The sequence below is a fragment of the Nelumbo nucifera genome, chromosome 6, assembly GCF_055504915.1.
Source record: "Nelumbo nucifera cultivar China Antique chromosome 6, China Antique-T2T, whole genome shotgun sequence".
NCBI lineage: Eukaryota > Viridiplantae > Streptophyta > Magnoliopsida > Proteales > Nelumbonaceae > Nelumbo > Nelumbo nucifera.
Window position 1 is genome coordinate 24,159,244 of NC_142654.1, and position 22,027 is coordinate 24,181,270.

The 22,027-nt window shown below is 40.4% G+C and overlaps 1 protein-coding gene across 3 annotated transcripts in view; it reads right to left on the reverse strand.

Annotated features, from left to right (window-relative positions):
* The window catches only part of HAP2 (hapless 2), a 146,215-nt gene extending 127,325 nt beyond the window's left edge, over positions 1-18,890 (reverse strand). For 2 of the 3 annotated variants that reach the window (XM_088889684.1, XM_010280262.3), the window contains exons 1-4: positions 18,409-18,890; positions 17,765-17,908; positions 17,210-17,298; positions 13,810-13,849 (exon numbers count right to left, since the gene is read on the reverse strand). In XM_088889684.1, coding sequence (XP_088745810.1) covers positions 13,810-13,849; positions 17,210-17,298; positions 17,765-17,908; positions 18,409-18,639 — 504 coding nt within the window. In that variant the 5' untranslated portion in view covers positions 18,640-18,890. The remainder of the gene's footprint in view (positions 1-13,809; positions 13,850-17,209; positions 17,299-17,764; positions 17,909-18,408) is intronic. The other variant, XM_088889683.1, reaches the window with a different exon arrangement.
* Positions 18,891-22,027: the final 3,137 nt, after the last annotated feature.

Sequence of the window (22,027 nt, forward strand, 5' to 3'; positions counted from 1 at the left end):
AAATGCTGATGTGGCAGGGGCTGATGGTGACTGAGATGACTGAGCTGAATTCCCAACCTCCTTGTTTGCTAATCTGAAATTACAAGTATGCCCCTGGCGGCATATCCTAGAATCAAAATAATAAGAAAAAAGAAAAAAGAAAAAAGAAAAAACAAGTAATTGTAACTGTAACAGCAGCTATTAAGTAAGCCTTACAACACTCCCCCTCAAATTGGGCTGAAGATGTCTATCATGCCCAGCTTGTCACATAACTCATTGTGCCGCGAGCACGGAAGCCCCTTTGTAAGGACATCAGCAAGTTGTTCCTTGGAGTTGACATAGAGGATGCAAATTTCCCTTTTTTCTAGTTTCTCCCTTATGAAGTGTTTATCCCAATATGCTTGGTCCTCTCATGTAGGACTGGGTTGCTGGTGATGTTTATTGCAGCCCTGTTGTCACAGTAAAGGGGCATAGGACTATGAACAACAACTCCAAGCTCCCCTAGAAGGTTCTTTAGCCAAAGGACTTCAGCCACCCCATGTGCCATAACTCTATATTCAGCTTTAGCACTTGACCTTGCTACCACACTTTGCTTCTTGCTCTTCCAGGTCACCAGATTTCCTCCCACAAATGTGCAATACCCACTAGTGGACTTTCTATCATCCACAGCTCCTGCCCAATCAACATCTATAAAGACTTCCACCTTTAGGTGATTGTGTTTACTGAATAGTAGGCCTTTTCCTGGATATTTCTTCAAGTATCTAAGGACTCTCTCTGTTGCCTCCATGTGTGGCTTCTTAGGAGAGTGCATAAACTGGCTCAGGACCCCAATGGAATAGGCAATGTCTGGACGGGTCATGGACAGATAAATCAGCTTTCCCACTAACTTTTGGAACTGCTTCACATCTTTCAGAGGTTCACCAACACAGTCACCTAGCTTGTGGTCCACATCCATAGGAGTATCTGCCGGCCTTACACCTAATTTACCTATATCCCGTAATAGATCAAGGGTGTATTTCCTTTGAGAGACAAAGATACACTTTTCTGAGCGGGCAACTTCAATCCCAAGGAAATACTTCAGGAGTCCTAGATCTTTCACTTCAAATTTCAATGCAAGGAATTGTTTCAAGTTCTATATCTCTGAGCTCCAACTTCCTGTAATGATGATATCATCTACATACACTATCAATACAGCAACCTGCTCCGGACATCTCTTCACAAAGAGTGTATGATCAGACTGACATTGTTTGAATCCCATCTCTTGAACTGCCATGTGAAACTTACTGAACCAGGCTCTGGGAGACTGTTTTAAGCCATAGAGAGACTTTCGTAGCTTGCATACCTTATTTTCACTCCCCTTGGCACAGAATCCAGGAGGTTGAACCATGTATACCTCTTCTTCTAAGTTGGTGCAATTCCCAGTCAAAATTAGCAGCTAAGGACAGGAGAACCCTAATCGAGTTCATCTTAGCCACCGGGGCAAAAGTCTCATCATAGTCAACCCCATGTACTTGTGTGTACCCTTTGGCTACTAGTCTCGCTTTGTACCTTTCAACTGTTCCATCTGCCTTGTGCTTAACTGTGAACACCCATCTGCACCCCACGAGGTCTTTCCCCTTTGGAGGATCCACCAATTCCCAAGTCTGATTTTTGTGGAGGGCATTAATCTCCTCCATCATGGCATCTACCCATTCAGGGCATTTTAAGGCTTCTACAACATTTTTGGGAACAGGGATGCAATCAACTGCCGATAGGAAGGCTTGGTACGAGGGAGAAATGTGGTCATAGGAGACAAAGTGGGTAATGGGGTGTTTGGTAGTGCAAGACCTGACTCCCTTTTGTTGGGCAATAGGGATGTCAAGGTCATCCACAGTAGGAGTAGGGTTAGGGGATGGACTTACCTCCTGGGAGTCTGATGATGTCGATTGCTCAGTGTTTGGCTGCTCCACATTTCTATCACCCCCCTGATCTCTCCGATGTGTACGTTGGAAGACATGGAAGGGAGTAAGGTCCGGAATAGAAGGAAGAGATACCTGAACCTGCTTCTCCTCTTCCACACTACGACTCTCCCCATGAGGAGGAGGGAAGAATGGCTCAGACTCAAAGAAGGACACGTCCATAGACACAAAGAATTTATGACTAATTGGGTCAAAGCACCAATACCCTTTTTGAGAGGAGGGGTGCCCCAGAAAGACACAAGGAATGGACCGAGGGTCTAACTTACCTCGGGATGGCGACAAATCATGGACAAAGGCACAACAACCAAAGACTCTCATGGGGATGGAAAATAAAGGAGACTAAGGGTACAACAACTGATGAGGGGACATGTAGTTCAATACTCTAGAGGGCATGTGGTTGATGACATACACTGCTGCAAGTATAGCATCCACCCAAAACCTTTTTGGGACATTCATGTGTAACATCATCCCGCAAGCTACCTAAAGGTGTTTGTTTTTCCTTTTTGCAACACCATTTTGTTGTGGTGTTCTGGCGCATGAGCTCCTATGAATAGATCCGTGGGAGGCGAAGAACTCATTGAGCACCCCATGGAAGTATTCCTTCGCATTATCAGATTGGAAGATCCGTATTTCAACATGGAACTACGTAAACACCATCCTCTAAAAGTCTTTCACTATCTTTGGAACCTCGTCTCTGCTACGCATAGGAATTACCCATGTATAGCGAGAGTAATCATCGATCAATGTAATAAAGTACTTATATCCTCCCTCAAAAGAGTACATTGGTAGGCCCCCATACATCAGAATACACAACATGAAAAGGAACATTTGATCTTTTATTGCTTGAGTGAAAAGTTGTTCTACATTGTTTGCTCAACTGACACGTTTGACACATGAACTCTGACACTGAACATGACTTAAATAAAACTAGAAACAAACATTTTATTATGTCTCTTGACAGTATGGCCGGCCAGAAATAAGAGGAAGAGAAGGGAAGAGGAGAAGAGGAGAAGAGGAGAAGAGAAGAGAAGAGAGAAGGGAGAAAGGTTTGGCAATGTAATAGTGCTGGCGGCGCCAGCCTTTATTTTAATATATATAGGGCGGCAAAAATAACAAGGGAAAAGACCCTTGTGCCCCCGAGTACAATAACAGACATAACAGAAAGAAAAAACGAAATAAAAAACACTTTAATTATCCAAACAGGCCCTAACATTAACAATTAAATTATTTTAACACTCCCCCTCAAGTTGGAGCATAGATGTCAATCATGCCCAACTTGTCACATAAATCTTTGTACCGCACATGATGAAGACCTTTGGTGAAGATATCTACAAGCTGTTCTTCTGAGCTGACATATGGTGTACACACTTCTCCACTTTCAAGTTTCTCTCTAATAAAATGCTTGTCCACTTCAATGTGTTTCATCCTATCATGCAGAACTGGATTAGCAACAATATTGATGGCAGCCTTATTGTCACAGTAGAGTGACATAGGATTGCTCACTGTGAAACCCAATTCACCTAACAGGTTTCTTATCCACATGATTTCCGCAACCCCATGAGCCATCGCTCTATACTCGGCTTCAACACTGGACCTAGCCACCACACTTTGTTTTTTGCTTCTCCATGTAACAAGGTTTCCTCCTACAAAGGTACAATACCCACTGGTAGACTTTCGGTCATTGATTGCTCCTGCCCAATCTACATCAGTATATACTTCCACTTTTAAGTGACTGTGTTTCTGGAACAACAAACCAGCTCCGGGAAACTTCTTGAAATATCTCAAGATCCTCTTTGCAGCCTCAAAGTGAGTTGTCCTAGGGCTGTACATGAACTGACTAAGGACACCCACTACATAGGCAATATCAGGCCTGGTCATAGACAAATACAAAAGTCTCCCCACGAGTCTCTGTAACATCTTCACATCTTTCAAAAATCTCCCTGACTGTCTCCCAGACGGTGATTAGGTTCAATAGGTGAATCAAATGGTTTTACCCCCAACTTACCTGTGTCTTCCAATAGATCCAGTACATATTTCTGTTGGAAAATAAAGATGCCCTTGTGAGAGCGGGCAACTTCAATTCCAAGGAAGTAACGTAAGGGACCTAGATCATTCACCTCAAATTTAGTGGCTAAGAATTTCTTTAGTCTCCGGATTTCGGCCTCCCAATCTCCTGTGATCACTATGTCATCCACATACACAATAAAAGTTGCAATTTTACCTTCACCTCTTTTCACAAATAGAGTATGATCTGACTGGCATTGTTTGAACCCCATCTGTTGAACTGCTAAATGAAACTTACTGAACCAAGCCCGAGGTGATTGTTTCAACCTATATAGAGATTTCTTTAACCTACACACCTTTTGTTCACTGCCTTTGGCACTGACCCTGAGGGTTGGGTCATGTACACTTCCTCTTCCAAGTCACCATTCAAGAAAACATTCTTGATGTCCAATTGGTGAAGGTCCCAGTCAAGATTTGCTGCCAAGGAAAGAAGAATCCTGATAGAGTTCATCTTGGCTACTGGAGCAAAAGTCTCTGCATAGTTCACTCCATATACCTGTGTAAAGCCTCTTGCTACCAGTCTAGCCTTGTACCTTTCAACAGTTCCATCAGCCTTGTGTTTCATTGTGAACACCCACTTGCACCCCACTGGTTCCTTCCCTTCAGGAAGGTCTACCAACTCCCAAGTGCCATTTTTGTGTAAAGCAACAATTTCTTCCTGCGTTGCATCTGTCCATTCAGGTTTAGACAAAGCTTCTGCCACAGTCTTAGGAATGGGGACATTATCCACAGAGGAGAGAAAGGCACGATATGAAGGAAAAACATGCTCATAGGACACAAAATTAGAGATAGGATGATTAGTGGTACACGACCTAACACCCTTCGTCTTAGCAATAGGAATATTAAGATCATTGGTAACAGGTGAATCAGCATTTAGAGGAACAGACAAATCAATGGGAACAAGTGTACCTGGATGATGAGATGGATCTGCCTCAGGTGAATCCGATGATGTTGGTTGCATAGTGTCAGGCTCCACGGCTCTTGAACTCTGCTGGCTCTTATGGCGACGTTGAAAGACCCGGAATGGAGGAGGATCGGGTAAAGGAGGTAGTTGAATTTGAGTCGTCGCCTGTTTCTCCTCCTCAACCCTACTACTCTCCCCCTAAGGAGAAACCAAGAAAAAAAGTTGATTCTTAAAGAATGAGACATCAATGGAAACATAGTACTTGTGAGCAATGGGATCATAGCAGCGATACCCCTTTTGAGATAAAGAGTAACCAAGAAAAACACAAGGAATAGCCCGAGGATCAAGCTTACCACGAGTAGGGGACAGGTTATGGACAAAACAACAACACCCAAAAACACGCATCGGAATGGTGGACAGCGGGGCAGTAGGGAACAAGAGCTGATGTGGGGCCTTATACTCTAGTAGCCGAGAGGGCATGCGATTGATGATATATGTCGCACACAATACTGCATCCATCCAAAACCGTTTTGGCACATCCATATGAATCAATAAGCCATGGGCGACTTCGAGAGGTGGCAGTTCTTCCGTTCAGCCACACCATTTTGTTGGGGTGTCCTGGCACAAGAGCTTCACTGAAGTGACCCACTCGAAACAAAAAACTTCGTAAGATCACTATGGAAATATTCCTTCACATTGTCCGACTGGAAGATATGGATTTCCGTTTGGAACTGAGTAAACACTATGCGTTGAAAATCTTTCACAATTTATGGCAATTCATATCGAGATCGCATAGGGTAAACCCAAGTGTATCTAGAATAATCATCAATCAAGGTAATGAAAAACTTATAGCCGGCCTCAGTAGGTAGAGTAACAGGGCCCCAAACATCAGAATAAACAATATGAAATGCAAATTCAGATCTTTTATTCCGTAAAGGTAAAGAACTTCTACAATGCTTACTCAACTGACAAGTTTGACACTGTAGCTAACTGGCAAGGACTCAAACAACTTTGGAAACATAACTTTTAATGACTCAAAAGAAAGACGACCTAAACGACTATGCCATAAATAGGCTTGACTCTCACTTGACGAACTCATGGACTCTGCCGCCACTAGACCAACATTATTCTCCAACACGTAGAGACCATCCACCATGCTTCCTCTACCAATCGTCTTCCCCGAGGTCAAATCCTGAAACACACATGAAGACGGAAAAAAGGTGACTGAGCAGTTCAAGGAATGAGTTAGACTACTAATAGACAGCAAATTAATAGGTAATTTCGGAACATGCAATACATTAGGAAGAGTAAGGCCAAGTGGGAGAGGTATGGTACCTCGGCCAGCTATGGTAGAAAAAGAACCATCAGCCGGTCTTACCTTATCTCTCCCAGAGAGAAGATTATATATGTCTGAAACAAATTTGACATACCGGTCATGTGGTTTGAGGCTCCGGAGTCAATAATCTAGGGAGAATCAGTAGTATGAGATGACACATGGAAGGTTGTGGCATTACCTGATGTAGACGCAAACGAGGTAGAGGGAGTAGGACTAGAATCCATCTGGCGAAGAGTCCTACCATACAATTCCAAATGTTCACGGCAGGAGTTGATAATATCTTCCTTAGGGTCAGAGCTGGGATGTCGCTCCTGAGTTACCACCGGACTAGGAGCACCCGCACCACACGGTAGCAGTTGAGGCAGCAGCGCGCACACGACCGGCACCGCACGGCAGCGGCACCATGAGCCGCACGCACGCACTGCGCAGCAGTGGCACCGCACGCACCGCGCGGCAACGGCAGCGGCACCGTGCGCACGCACCGCGCACGCCGCGCGGCGGCGGCACCATGAGTTGCGCGCATGCACACCGGCAGCAGCAACAGAGCGGGGCCCACACGACAGATCAAAGGGTGGGCCCACCCTTATCTGGACACGTCAAGAGAACGCGCCTTATCCCTTATCCCATTCTCCCTTATCTTATCCCCTATTCTTAGAAGGAATTGTAGTACCATTAAAAGTAAGTAGTCTAATTAGAAGTAGGAGTTTGAGTCCGTTTAGGACTAACCTAGCCGAATCCAACAAGGAACCCTCCTCTTGTAATCTCCTATTTAAGGAGACGCCATTATTGAATAAGGATATCGAATATTCAGTCAAGAAAGAGAGTAAAGGAGAGTTCAGTGATCTCTTGGACATATCACCCACGAGATAGTCAAAATAGGGCCTGTACACAAGGCCAAGGGCAAGGAAAGATCTGAGGTTCCTGCGGTGGAGCGACCCGTGACGCAATCCTACGCTCGGGCCCATAACAGACTAGTCTCTGTCGATGCCATATTAGCTGAGTTATACCTTTTTTGATTCTGCTGGCCCGGTTTCTTGCCCTGATCAGGTGTTGACTTCTTACCCAAATCTTGTGCCCATTTAGGTTTGCCATGGAGATCCCAACATGTATCTTTAGTGTGTCGTGTCTTCTGGCAGTGAGTGCACCAAAGTTTGCTCTTATCATCTGGTTTTTTCTGAGTGTCACCCTATTTAAAACCACTTCCAACATTTGTATCTGAATTTCCTCGGACAGCTAGGGCAACTGACTCCCCTTCTACACCATTCATCACACTTCTTCTGCTTTCTTCTGACTACACCAAGGCATACACCTCCTGAAATGATGGAAAGTCTTTACTACCCAAGATTTGCACCCTAATGGACTCATACGAAGGATTCAGCCCTAGGAGGAAGGCAAACACCCGTTGCTGAGATACAAGTGACTTATAGGCCTTTGCATTTTCATCACACTTCCAGCTCACATTCTGATAGTGATCAAGTTCTTTCCATATTGATGTCAAATCAGAATAGTACATCGAGAGACTCCTCTCCCCCTGCTTGCAGGTAGAGGATTCAGCTTGCAGTTGATATATCTTGGCATAGTGTCTCTGCTCTGAATAGGTGGACTTCGCTTGCTCCCATATCTCAAAAGCAGTTTTAGCCTACATAAAAGTCTTCCTCACCTGTGGCAGCATTGAAACCAAGATCCAAGACATCACCATACTATTCTCTTGGTTCCACCTATCATACTCACACTTCCATACTTCGGTTCCTTCACTCTCCCATTGATGTATCCTATTTTCCCCCTAGCAGTGATGTAGAGTTTTATTCCCCTAGACCACTCAAGATAGTTCAGACCATCAAAGGGAATAACAGCCATGGGAAAGCTCATATCCATTCCCCCACTCACTCCATTGTGGCTCCCTGAAATCTCTGAAGTAGCAGAATTCTCAGTCGACATGGTCAAACAGATAATCAGTCCCAAACACCGGACTTAGGACCCCTCCTTACTCCACAAAACAATGCCCCACTCAGTCCACACCCACACACTTGGGTTTAACAACCAGGTTGAGCATAAACAGTACCAAATTCAGCAGATTTCAGACCTGTATAGTGTTAACAGTCCTAACCTACCAGAATTCCAGAATGTCTAACAGCCACTAATCAGCAGGAGAGATCCTTATTACTTCTAATCAAATCAAATCCTTGAGAAGACAGGTCATCCTTGACCTACAGTTGTCTTAACACATGAACAGGATCACACGATCCAAGAAAACAGGTGTATATAGATTTTCGACAGCATTCAGCCATCCCATACTCATAGGGTTTTCACTCGGCACATGACCAAGGAGGGTAAAGAAGGAAAAAACAGGGAGAACTATACCAGTAGAGTTGTTTTTTCTGTCCAGAATCAGATTTCTGTTCCGCCCAGGTTCAGCAAGCCTGTTCGATCTGTTCTCTCAGTAGGGTTGTTCGATCTGCTCACTTTAATCAGTATTCCCGCTCTGATACCATCTTGACAGTATGGCTGGCCAGAAATAAGAGGAAGAGAAGAGAAGGGAAGAGGAGAAGAGGAGAAGAGAAGAGAAGAGAAGAGAAGAGAGAAGGGAGAAAGGTTTGGCAATGTAACAGTGTTGGCGGCGCCAGCCTTTATTTTAATATATATAGGGCGGCAGAAATAATAAGGGAAAAGACCCTTGTGCCCCCGAGTACAATAACAGACATAACAGAAATAAAAAACACTTTAATTATCCAAACAGGCCCTAACATTAACAATTAAATTATTTTAACAATGTCGAAAGAAACATGACCTAAACGACTATGCCATAAGAAAATTTGACTCTTATTTGACTGACTATGCGACTCTGAGGGTGACACCGAGAGACCAGCTTTGTTGTCGAGAATGTAGAGACCATCCACTAGGCTTCCTCTACCAATCGTCCTCCCAGAAGTTAGATCCTGAAAAACACATGAGTCAACAAAAAAAGTCATACTACAATTCAATGAGCTAGTAATGCTACTAATTGAAAGCAAGTTTATGGGAAGCTGAGGGACATGCAATACACAATTCAGGTTAAGGCCATGGGGAAGGGATATGGATCATTGGCCTGCAATGGAAGAAAAAGAACCATCTGCAAGTCTCACTCTATCCCTTCCTGACAAAAGGCTATAAGACTGGAATAAGTTAGGCTTACCAGTCATGTGGTTGGAGGCCCCTGAGTCAATGATCCAAGGGGAATCTGTGGGAGTAACATGGAATGCAGAAGCCATATTACCCGAAGTAGATGCAAATGAAGTAGAGGGAGTACCAGTGATTGAGCTGTCCATTTGCCGTAAGGCCCTACCATAAGATTCCAGGTGCTCTCTAAATGAATTCATTATATCCTCCTTGGGGTCAGACTTATTAGGGTGGTCCCGGGTACTACCGGCAACTTGAGTGTCTTGGGTTGCCACATGTGTTGTGCTCATTTTCTTCAAATGACCTTTACCCTGTTCTTGATTCTTGTTGCCCACTTGGGTTTCCCGTGGATGTCCCAACAAGTGTCACGTGTATGTCGAGAACGCCTACAGTGGGTACAGAATAGCTTATCTTTATCATTCGCCTTCTTAAGGTCACTTTTCTTTCCTGTTGAGCTATTATTCATTGCAGCCAAGGCAACTTGTTGCTCCCCTTCAGCTGTAACCATCACATTCAGCCTGCTTTCTTCAGATTGGACAAGGGAGTATACCTCGTGAACCGTAGGCAACTCTTTGCTTCCTAGGATTTGCACCCTCAACGGTTCATATGTAGGGTTCAGTCCCAACAAAAAAGCAAACACCTGTTGCTGAGAGACCAGCTTCCTGTAGGCCTTAGCATCATCATCGTGCTTCCACTCTATGGCCTGATAATGGTCCAACTCCTTCCATATGGAGGTAAGGGCTGAACAGTATGAGGACAAGCTAGGGTTTCCCTGTTTACATGTTGAGTATTCAGCTTGCAACTGGTAAACCTTGGCGTAATGCCTTTACTCAAAATAGGTAGTTGTGGCCTGTTCCCAGATCTCACTGGCGGTGTCTACCCACATAAAATTCTTTTTCACATCAGGTTCCATGGCTGCGAGTAGCCAAGACATCACCATACTCTTTTCTTGGTCCCACCTATCATGTTCAGCCGTCTCACCCTTGGGTTCTTTCACCCTTCCATTGATGTAACCAGCTGTACCCTTTGTCGTTACATAGAGTTTTACACTCTTAGCCCACTCCAGGTAGTTCAGACCATTTAAAGGGGTAATTGGCATGGGAAAAACCATGTTTTCACCTCCCATACCCGCTGTGCTGCGGGTTGGTGTAGCCCCCGATGAAGTTAATTCATGACTTGCCATTGAATACTACTGAAAACCAGTCCAAATATCACCCAACAACACAGCCGCCACAATCAGAATGTGAACAACTCAGGGTTTACTCCTAGAATGTGAGCAAAAGAACACTAAATATTGTTGAGAACACAGGGAATACTGCTGAGAACAAGGGGTTCAGTCAACACAACGTCCAAACAGAGCAATAAACCAGTCCGGTAATCGGTTCAGCACCACCAATACAGACATTACAATCAGTCTGACTGTAGTTCACACACTCTAACCATCCAACATCCAAACAAATAACTATATAATTAAGGCATGAGCCCTACACACCATTGGCCAAAGAATGCTGAGACAAACTGAAACAAAAAACACACCTGTTCAGCACGGCTGTTTCTGCAGAAACAGCCACGTCCAAACACTTTTAAGAACTGGGCAGGAGGGATCGTAGGTCTTTTTCAACCCAGAGAACCTGCTCTAATACCGTGTGGTGATTCGTGGGGATTGGGAGAGAGAGAGAGAAAGAGAGAGAGAGGAAGTGAGAGGTACGGTTGGGAGAGAAACAGCCGCCAGTTTTCTATTTATATTAACTTCATAAAAGAATCTGAAATTACAAGTATGCCCCTGGCGGCATATCCTAGAATCAAAATAATAAGAAAAAAGAAAGAAGAAAAAACAAGTAATTGTAACTGTAACTGTAACTGTAACAGCAGCTATTAAGTAAGCCTTACAACAGAAGTGTATACAAATGTTGATTGGGCTGGACCTATAGATGATAGGAAATATAGTAGTGGATATTGCACTTTCATGGGAGGAAATCTTGTCACATGGAGTATGAAACAAAGTGTGGTAGCAAGGTTCAATGCAGACAGAAGCAAAATACAGAGCTATGTCCCATTGTGTTATTGAAATGTTGTGGATAAAAAATTTATTAAATGAATTGGGATTTGTTGTTGATAGTCCTATGTAATTGTATTGTGACAACAAGTTTGCCATCAATATTGCTACAGACCCGCACAATGACTTATGTGATAAGTTGGGCATGATTGATATCTATGTCTCAACTTAAGGAGGAGTGATTACAGTAGTTGTACTTATGTCATAGGGGCATTTTTGTCTTTGTACTTGTATTTATCTTATTAGTTGGGCCTCCCTAATATAAATAGAAGAGCCGGTGCCGCTAGCCTATCTTTTGACTCCAAATTCTTCTTTCTCTCTTCTCTCCACTAACTCTCTAATACTTTCTACTGAGAAAACATACCACAATTGTTGTACTCGGCAATCACCTAGACCCATCTTTCCCGCTTTACCCTTCTTACCCTGGACAAAAAACTTCTACTTGAAGTTCCAAGCCTTTTAAATTTTGGGCAAATGAATCCTAGAAACCTTCTTTTGTCAATTTTACCCTTCATAAGTTGATTTGCCTTCCTACCATTAATGTCAACATTCAAGACTTGGGCACCACTCGGTCCTCCATTAGACCCAACAATCCTAAGTGTCCCTTCAAATTCTATTACATCCTTCTCATTAAGGCATTCCACATGTCTTGCCTTCCCCTTCTCCACATCATCACTGCAACCCACTAAAACAAGCAAGCACGCCCTTTTAGTTAAGTCAACCAACTTCAATTCGGCCCCACTCACTTCACAACTCTTTGAATTCCTCCAAACTCCACCTTCATCATGACCCATCAATCCAACACCATTTTTCTCCTAAAATAACGAAAATACCCTCATCATCAACCTTTTTTCTTCCTTCCACAACTTGTCCATTCGGCTTCTCACTTGCTTCATTAGAGAACTATGCTCTCTTGTTACTAGACTTCCTCTACTCATCAAAGTTATTTGCCTAGCTTAAAGGGTGGGAAGCATCAATGACGAGTCTTTATTCATACCTCTCCCCAACAAAGTGAAGAGATAACAAAGATGGCACCATTTGGATCTCTATAGCTTCCACCAAAATGCGCGCAACATTTAGATTCTGCCAAGAGTTTGTGTTTGCATCAATAAATCTAAACCTTCCACAAGCATCTATAACTTCGAAAGTGAGAAAATTCCAAGCATGTAAAGGGATATTGAAGATGATAATCCAAACAAAACTTGACGGGCCTAAATCTCTAATAGCATCAACCAGGGGATTCCACCTCTCGGTCCTAAGATCTAGAAACCGCATCTCACTTTGCTCTCTCACCAGAATAAAGTTCGCCTCCACCACACTATCAAACATAAAGAGGAAAAATCCAGCATTTAGTTTCCTAACCTGCAAAGGCTTTCTTGGACGCCAAACAGCCACAGCCCACTCCCTAAAATCATCTACATTTGGATCAAAATTAACAAATCAACCGACCAAACTCCTCTCCAACACCCTAAGATTAGCATGAACATCGTTTGTTGGATTCACAAGCACTTCCTTCATCATTTGTCAAATTAACATGAAACAAAAATGAAAAAGAAGTGGATTAGCAGCCCACTCCCTATCATCTTTTGCACCTGGAGGAAGTTGCCAAAAGGCCCAAAACATGTTAGTACAAAATTGCCCCTTATAATAATGGCATTTTATGGGTAAAAATGGTCATTGTTTAACTTACCTTGGGAACACCTTTGATCAAAAGAACATGGGTTTACGCACATACCCAGGTAAGTGATTCTTGGGAAATATTTACCTATAAGTACACTTACCCAAGTAAATGGCTTCCCAAAAAATGAATGGGGCCATAAACTCAAACAACCCATAGACAGATTTAAACTCAAACAACTCATAGACAAAGATTCCCATCGCAAACGGATAGCCATATGCTGTCTGTATTTTGAACAAAATTTGTTCACAGTCTTGCATAGATTATAAATGAATGGCTTTTTCTAGTGACATGAAATTTGAGGCAATACAATCAAATTTTTAAACCCAAGCAAAATCATGGAAACATGTCTCATGAAACGTGGCCAACTTTACACAATGTAGTTTGTCAAAAACCATGCATTCTCTTGAGCTTTCTTCCACACTTTGGCAGTTTTTATTTCCATCACAAACAGATCTTTTACATCGCATTATTTGCAACAAGGCACATATTGTGGAAGACTGGCTATTGGATATAAATTGCCAAATATTTGACTTTACAAACAAAAGAAAAAAGAACCTCCATGATCTTTCAATAGACAAAAAATAAATGTGGAAATTCATTAAAAAGAGTATTCATAATATAATAAAAATAAAACCATATAAAAAGTAAAAGGAACCACAAATCAACACATCTCACCTGAGTATGCTCAATAATGTGGCCATTTTCATCGCGTAACCTAATATCAATGTTACAAACCAGTCAATGGAAACAATGTATGCACAAGAACCATTGAACATTTTAGTGATTAACACGATGAGAACATTGTTAAAAAACCAGGTTATAACCCCACAAGTCAAAAGGTTGAGTCAAGTTTTGTCACAGGTTTAGGAATTTGCCATTACCAACTCTTTAAAAGTTAAAACAAGATCCCATTTTACTTGGAAATTCATAAACTCCGATTCACTTTGTTCCTTTCTTTCTCTAGGTTACTGGTTACAATAACAGCATCCAAACAGAGGCGCAAGATGCAGCTCCCATTAGAGAATCAGAATTACATTTGAACCACAAACAGTTAAGACTTATGCATCCCCTGTTTTGAAAAACAAGGCTGATCCCAATATACAAGAGTTTTTCTAGTAATTGTTTTTCTGTCACTTAAAACAAGGCTGATCCCAATATACAAGAGTTTTTCTGTCATCTTTTTCCTCTAATTCCTTCTACTAAAATATATTTTCCATGATCTCTATATCCATATAGTTCTACATCAAGTTCTTTGACTATTTATACAATTTCTAATATTATTTAGGCCTAATACAGTTTCAAAGGGGTGTATCTTCATGGTTTCAAGAAGCAACTATAGGAAGAGACATATCAAGGTTGATATGTCTATAAAAGGGAGGTGCTAATATTTAGCTTGTTTGCTTGGGTGCTTGTACTTCATACCTTTCTTTTGTTATTCCCTTTCATGAGATTTCTCTCTTGTAATTGTTTTTGCTAATATGAATATATTTTCCTTAATCTTGTTAATAGTCAAAAAAAATATCAAGGTTGATGTTGATATAAGTATAAAGTTAAGAGTTAGACCATGTTTCTCATCATGTTTTATAGTTTCCAAATAGTTGCAATTAAGACTTATGAGTTGAGCTCTCATCATGCTCTATAGTCCCAATCTTTTTCAAGTATCAATGTATTTGGAATTTCTTGTAGCGAAGTATTTAGTGTATGCAAATTTGAAACTTTGAAGGTATTTATCAAAAGAAAAAAAAAATTGTGTTCCCCTTATAGGCTCCATTTGGGAAGAGTACAAATACAAATACATTCAGTGTAAAACCTTGTATCTTTTTTTCTTTTCATAATTGAACAGTAATTTTATTACCAAAGTATGAGAACTGTTACAAGCAGCCCAAACTCATGCAACCTCCCTTGAAAGTGTAAAAAACAACAGAGCACTAGAAACAAAACATTATGAGGTAGTCCAGTACAGATGTTCCCTCAAAGCCCCTTGTTTAGCAAGATAATCAGCCATAGCACTTGTTCACCTGCCCACCAAATGTAAGCTAGTATTCATATTCCTTATTAACCAGCTAGCCTTCTTTGGGAGATCCTTGTAGCACCAAATGACTGAGTCCGGGTCTGTTAACCAACCCACAACAACCTTAAGGTCTCCTTCAATTAGAAGATTCTCAACACCAAGTTGATTTACAATCAGAATACCTTGTAAATCCACCAATAACTCAGCCCAATTTGAGTCTCCTATTCCCACTAGACCCAAGTACAAGGCTAAGATATTACTACCCCTGTCCCTCAAAACCCCTCCTATACCTGAGAGGCCAGGATTGCCCTAACTAACTTCCATTAAAATTCATCTAAACACAACCTTCAGGTGATGAGGTCCAAACTACAGTAACCCTTTCCTTCTTGGAGGAGCTATTTGCCACTGCTGACCAATTCCTCCAAAAGTCATCAAAGGAAAACAAGTGGAAAGAATCCAAAGTTCTCAGACAATGAATTGCCCTTGTTAAAATACACTCCTTGACATCTAGGAAACTTTGTTCCTTTTCTTGAAAGATTCTTGCAAATTCCTTTCTTCCCAGATTGTCCGGTGTGAAGCTGTTCTAATACATTTCCACATAGTCCTCACTCCTTCCTTGCCCCTTCAAGAGCAAGCCCTCCATCCTCAAAATAACAAAAAACTTCATCTTCATGACACCCCCCCATGATAATCAAAATACTCTCATCATCCTAATTGCTTAATCCATGGTTGTAAAATTGAATCCTTGGTCCTGTCTCTTTCTTCCAACACAAAAAACACTTCTTTAGCAAACTCTTCGCCATCTAAAAAGAAAAAACCCAGTATCTTGCCATTTTGAACTTCTCTATCAACAATGGTATCTAGAGCTACCTTCTTTTGCACTTGAATTTTTTTATCAACTTGGATAGCATCTATGATCTACCATGACTTCTAGTTCCTCTTCTTCCTCAAACTCTTTCTCAAAAAAAAAAGAAGGATAAAAGAAATTCATTAAAATAAAAAGAGAATACAGAGAGAAAGGTGACAAGAAATCACCCAAGAGAAAAGACAAACACTAAAAGACAAATACACCCAAAGACATCGACATACCAAAAATATTAAACAAAGGAAAAAAAACCTCCAAGATGACCACCTGCACCCTGCTCCTAATCAAATGACCCTGAAACAAAGCCCAAACGCCAAGACTTCCTAATCCTCTTCCTCAAAACTTTCCTCCTGCCCATCAACTTCTTCATCCCACTTGTCTCCTCTTTCTCTATCTTCCAATTTCTTCAGCCTCTCTTCTGTCCTCTTTCTCTCGAAGTACTCAAAGTCCCTCTTGGCAAATTCCCCCCCCCCCCAAAAAAAAAAAGAAATCATAGACCCAAGACTTTTACCTATTTCGACAAAGTTTGTAGTTGTCCTTCTCCTCAGGATGGACTGACCTCACAGCAGAAGGGGACTCCCAAATTGTGATTGGATGGCTATCGACTAATTCAGATGACCCTTCGGTTCTCAGATATCATACTAAGGAGGCAAATTCCTGGCTGCTAGCTGAAAAGCTCATTCAGATGGATCCATAGATTGACCTTCATTACTCTCTTGCCAGAAGTAGGCTAGAGAGGTAGAGAGGTTCTTGTATAGAGTGATCAGGGATGCAGTAATAAACTATTTTTGTACTTGAGTTTCTAACTGTATACCTGTATATATCAGCTCTTTTTGTTGCCAACTGAAAAGATAAACTTTATTGCGGGAGTCAAAGAACAACCCTTATTTTTCATGAGATTTAAGATCAATTGGTTTATATTTTCAATAAAACGGTCACAACAAACAGGTTCTATGTTATAGGCAAGCTATGCAAAACTTATCCACAATTACAAGCATGAGGAGGAAAGATTGTAGCAAAAGATTCTATAAGAAAGTCAATTTTCTTCATGACCATGAATGTAAATCTACTTTATCAACAAGGACTAGATGGACGAAGACCAAAAAAAGATACTTGCGTATAAATCTACTTTATCAACATAGTCAATTTTCTATAAGAAACATAGTCAGATTGCGCAAGCATATTTGAAATATACTTGCCTCTCACATATTTTAACAACTTTGGAACCAGCATTTGGCTCACATTTGCGTGTCTTAACATAATACTCCTCAGGTTTGTATGGAACATCCTGGAAATTCAAACCAATAAATGTCAAAGTAACTAGGCCAAGTGACATAGAGAAATTTGAAATAGAGAACTAAGGTTCATAAGTTCTAATAAGACTGGTACATATTCAAAGTTAGAACAAAGAAATAAACACTCTGTACCAAATTGTCCAACACATTTACTAGAACTTCATAACCAAGATACACAAGAGAGGGGACTAATAAACATTCAAAAAGTTCCTCATAATTTCTAATTCACTGCTACTCCTTGATTAAATTAGTTCTGACCCTCATAAACACAAAATTAACTAGTTACTTCCACTGGATCAAATAAGCAGGTAGCACCAAGCGGTCCAAACCAAAACTTAAAATCTACTCAAAATATTTACTAGATATATCTAGAAGTAAAAGACTAATAAGGCAGAGAAAATATAAAGCGCTTGAGTCCAACAAGGGTGTATTAATCAGTTATTCACATAGTCTCCATACTCTTATATAAGTAATCTCATAAAGGGCATATGCAGCCGACTTGTTAACTGTTACAACAGGTGGTATTCTCAAGGCTTGCATCTTGTTGGTGGCGTTCTCCTCCACTTCAACTATTTCTGCAACAATTGAAGCTTCTCGCCCACTCTGGAAGCAGGAATGCATCATATGTGTGCTTGGTTAGAATATGTATAGACCATAAACAATGAGAGGTACAATATCTACATACAACCACCATGCTAGATCGTGACTTAAGAATTTTAAATTTCACGAAGAATTAAAATGAAACGTTCAAATCACGAGCATGACAACAAAAAAACTATTGAGAAAATGAGAGAAAACTCTCATAAGCTGTGGGGCTTCAATTTTAAAACAACATTACCACATTCATGAAGTTGTATGTTGATAAAATTTTGAGTTCAATAAGCCCATAATCGATTAATCATTTATCAGACGAAGCCAGGACCAAAATTAGGGCAACGTAATGTACTTAGTAAAGTATGGATAGCTTCTTTTTCTTAATAAAAAAATAAAGAAAAAACACAACAAACTATATCTCATCAACTTCGTTGTCACAAATACATCAAATGAAGACAATAAATATTTAAAAAAAAAAAAAAGAGTTGAATAAGAAGAGATTTGCTTACCGATCCACTAGGAACCGCCATGTTTACAATAATCTTCTTATTGCAGTTCAATCTGACAGAGTCTGAAGTCCTCTCACACTTCTCGAGCTTTGATTTTGCAAGGATCTGAACTCCAATTACCAACTCAATACTTAAAAAGAGGAAGAAGAAGATCAAACAAAATGGTCTTACTCCCAATCGCGTCTCCATTTCCTTCTTCTCTTTTATTTTGATAAAAAAGAATATCTCCATTAAAAGTGAGGAAACAATATAACCAAGGACAGATTCCAATAGCAAACCCAAGACAGAAAACTAAACCAGAAGCCAGACTCAAACCACCCACCCCACTTACACCCCCATCAAAGAAAAACGGTACTTCTGAACGAAACCCAAGATCCAGACAGGGAGGTGACAAACCATTGTTGCCTTACTGCAAAAACCTTTTTGCTCTAACTCATGCGCGACTCCATTGCCAGAACTGTTAACAACCCACAATATGAACACCCAAGCCGTGAGCAAGCGGTTTTTATCCGTTTAATTTTTTTTTTCCCTCCAAAATGTAACCGTTTTTTTGCTCCGGATTGCAGGTCAACCGATCATCCGTACGGGTCAAACGGGTAAACCCATGACATCAATAATAGATAAATATGTATAAAATGACAGAAAATTAGATAAATTGAAAAAAAAAATCGCCATGTGTCTAATATCCATCATATTGATATTGGGGAGTGATTACATGTTTCTTAATGAAAAGGAAATTGAATCAGTTGTAATTAATTCATGTTTGATTTTTTATTTTTTAAACCAAAAAATCACAAAATTCTAAGGAGGTAAAAAGCAAGAGTGAGTAAACTGATGTGGATAACTGTATTTTAGAATATGGTAATAGATGCATTGCTTTCATGATACCATTCCATCACTTCTGATTTCTGAAACCCCAAATTGCTTTTATATCATTTTATGAGACCATTTTATAAAAAATGATAAAAATACAACAAAAATAAGAAATCATATAAAATACAAGAAAAAACAAAAAAAAATGAACAAAAAGATGAAATTGCAACAAAATAAAAAAACAAAAAATACAGAAAATAGAGAAATTCAAAAAACACTAAAAATTGGAAAGGCATTTTAGTAATTTTACCTTTATCCTCAAATTTGTTAATGACAAGAATTTAAAATTTTCAGGTATCAAGTTAAATGCTTATTGCCTTATCATTTCTCACCTATTTTTTGCAAATAACAATTATATTTTTACCAAAGCTTCACTCCAAGAAAGGGCCCATGTGGTGGAAGCCATCCAAAACTATAAACAAGCTTTTGGATAATAAGTGAATTTTGCAAATTCTAGGGTTTTTTCAATTCAAAAACCCACCCTAGATTCACGAAGATAATAGCTATGAGCCTTGGAGTCAAACTTGTAAGGAGCCCATCCAAATATTAGATAAAAAACAAACCTGTTCTCCCACTTGATAGAGAGGGTGTAGAATAAAACAAATGATTGAAATGAGAAGTATCTCACCCAAGCGGGAAAGGAGGTATTCCTGAAATCAGTAGTAGCAGCTATACCAGTTTATTCCATGTCTTATTTCCTACTCCCAAAGAAAATTTGTAATGAAATTAGCAAACTTCAAAGGTCTTTTTGGTGGGGGAAGAGAGAGAAGATCCATTGGTTATCTTGGGATACCCTAACAAAAAACAAAGACAATGATGGTTTGAGTTGGAGACTTGCAAACAAAGATGTCATTCAAAGCTAGTACTTCAGAAACAAAAATTTTCTAAAAGATAAATTGTCTTCTAAAGGCTCTTGGGGTTAGAAGAGCATTATGGCAGGGAGGAAAATAGTGCTTAAAGGGGCTTGTTGGTTAGTCAACAAGGGTAGAGGCATCTCCATTTGGGCAGACAACTAGCTGCCAGGTGTGGTAGGTTTTAGAGTCATGGGTCCAAATCCTGAACCAGTTCAGTGAACTGATTGACCAAGAGAACAAGACTTTGAATGTTGAGGCAATTCAAAGCCACCTGAGTAAAACCCTTGCAGATCAAATTGTAAAGTTGAATCTAGCTAGGGGAGATTGAGTGGATGTCTTAGCTTGGACTCTGGACTCTAAGGGTAACTTTAGTGTTAGGCCAGCCTATTTCATAGAAAAACAAAGGCTGATCACGGAAAATGGTGAGAATGCCCTTGTGTCAAATAGCTCCCTGTGGAAGCTAAATGGAACATCCCTACAGAGCCGAAGGTAAAAATCTTCTTGTGGAAATGTCGCAGAAATGCATTCCTGGTAAGTTCAAACCTGGTGAATAGGAAAATTGTCAATACTAATGTATGCAGACTGTGTAGTAAAACTACTAAGATTGTTTTTCATGTCCTGTCCCATTGTAAGTTGGCTAAGAAGGTTTGGTTTTGGAGCTGCTTCAATGCTAGAATGGATGTTTATCCTCAAGACATGTCTTTCAGTGATTGGTTCCTAAATTGGATTCAATCCTGTAAAGTTTTGAAGGAAAACTCAGTCAGCCTTATTCAAAGCACTGCCTACTTACTTTGGTTTATATGGAAAACTAGAAACAAAATCTTATTTGAAAATGAAAGCCTCAATGCAAAAATGATTTTGTTGGATGTCTGCAGGCAATCACTGCTCATGACAGGGACTTCGAAGAGCTCCTCCGAAGGTATGAGTACATCTAAGATACCTCAGAGTCCAACGACTTCTTGGGTACCTCTATTTGCAGGACAAATCAAAGTAAATGTTAATGGAGGCTTCAGACAAAATAACTTGGGAAGCTTTGGTGCTGTAATCCGAGATCACAGTGGTTTTTGTGTGGCGGCCTGTTATTGACCTGTTTTTGCTGCCTCAGCTCTCCAGGCCGAAGCAATTGCGTTGGGGCAGGGATTAGACTTTGGCAAAGATGATCAGTTTATCTAGCTGTGTTCTTCAATCTGACTTCCAGTAACTTTTAAATGCTACCAAAAACAGTCTCTTGTGTCCCAGCAAATTTGGTGTCTCTTTTTGAAGGATATTGTGACTGCTATGGAGTTTATTTCTGTTTTTTTTTCTCTTTTGTGAACAGGAATTATGATAGTTGTGCGCATTCTGTAGCCCAAAGAGGTTTTCAGGGTCGGGGACTGTTTGTCTTTGACTGTCCTAAGTGCATTCAGTCCCTTGCAAGCTCTGATTCTGCTTAACCTCTCATGGTTCTTGTACTTGTTTTGTTTTACAACGCCCAAGGCACGCTAACAATATGTAGGTTGCTAGCAAAATTGTCACAAAAGAAATTTTGGAGGGGTTATGTGTCACTACCCCAAAGTGCAAGCTAGCAAGCTGTAGGTTGAAAGTTGACAACAATTTGAAAGTTCGAATTCAAAGATAATAACTGCCAAAGATAATAAATCAATAATCCTTTCAAATCGGATGTGGATCTCTGCTATGAGTATCACCTTTTATGGGGTGGCACATGGAACAATCTGGCATCTTTATTAGATGGGTTCGACTATGATGCTGAAAATACATAATACTGGAAAATTTTGTAATCAATCAATAGGCATCATATACAAAGGGCTTCAAAAAATTAAAGAGGCATCATATAAAAGTGGTAACCAATCAATTGGGTTTTCATTAAAAATAAAAAATTGGGGTTTTTGATG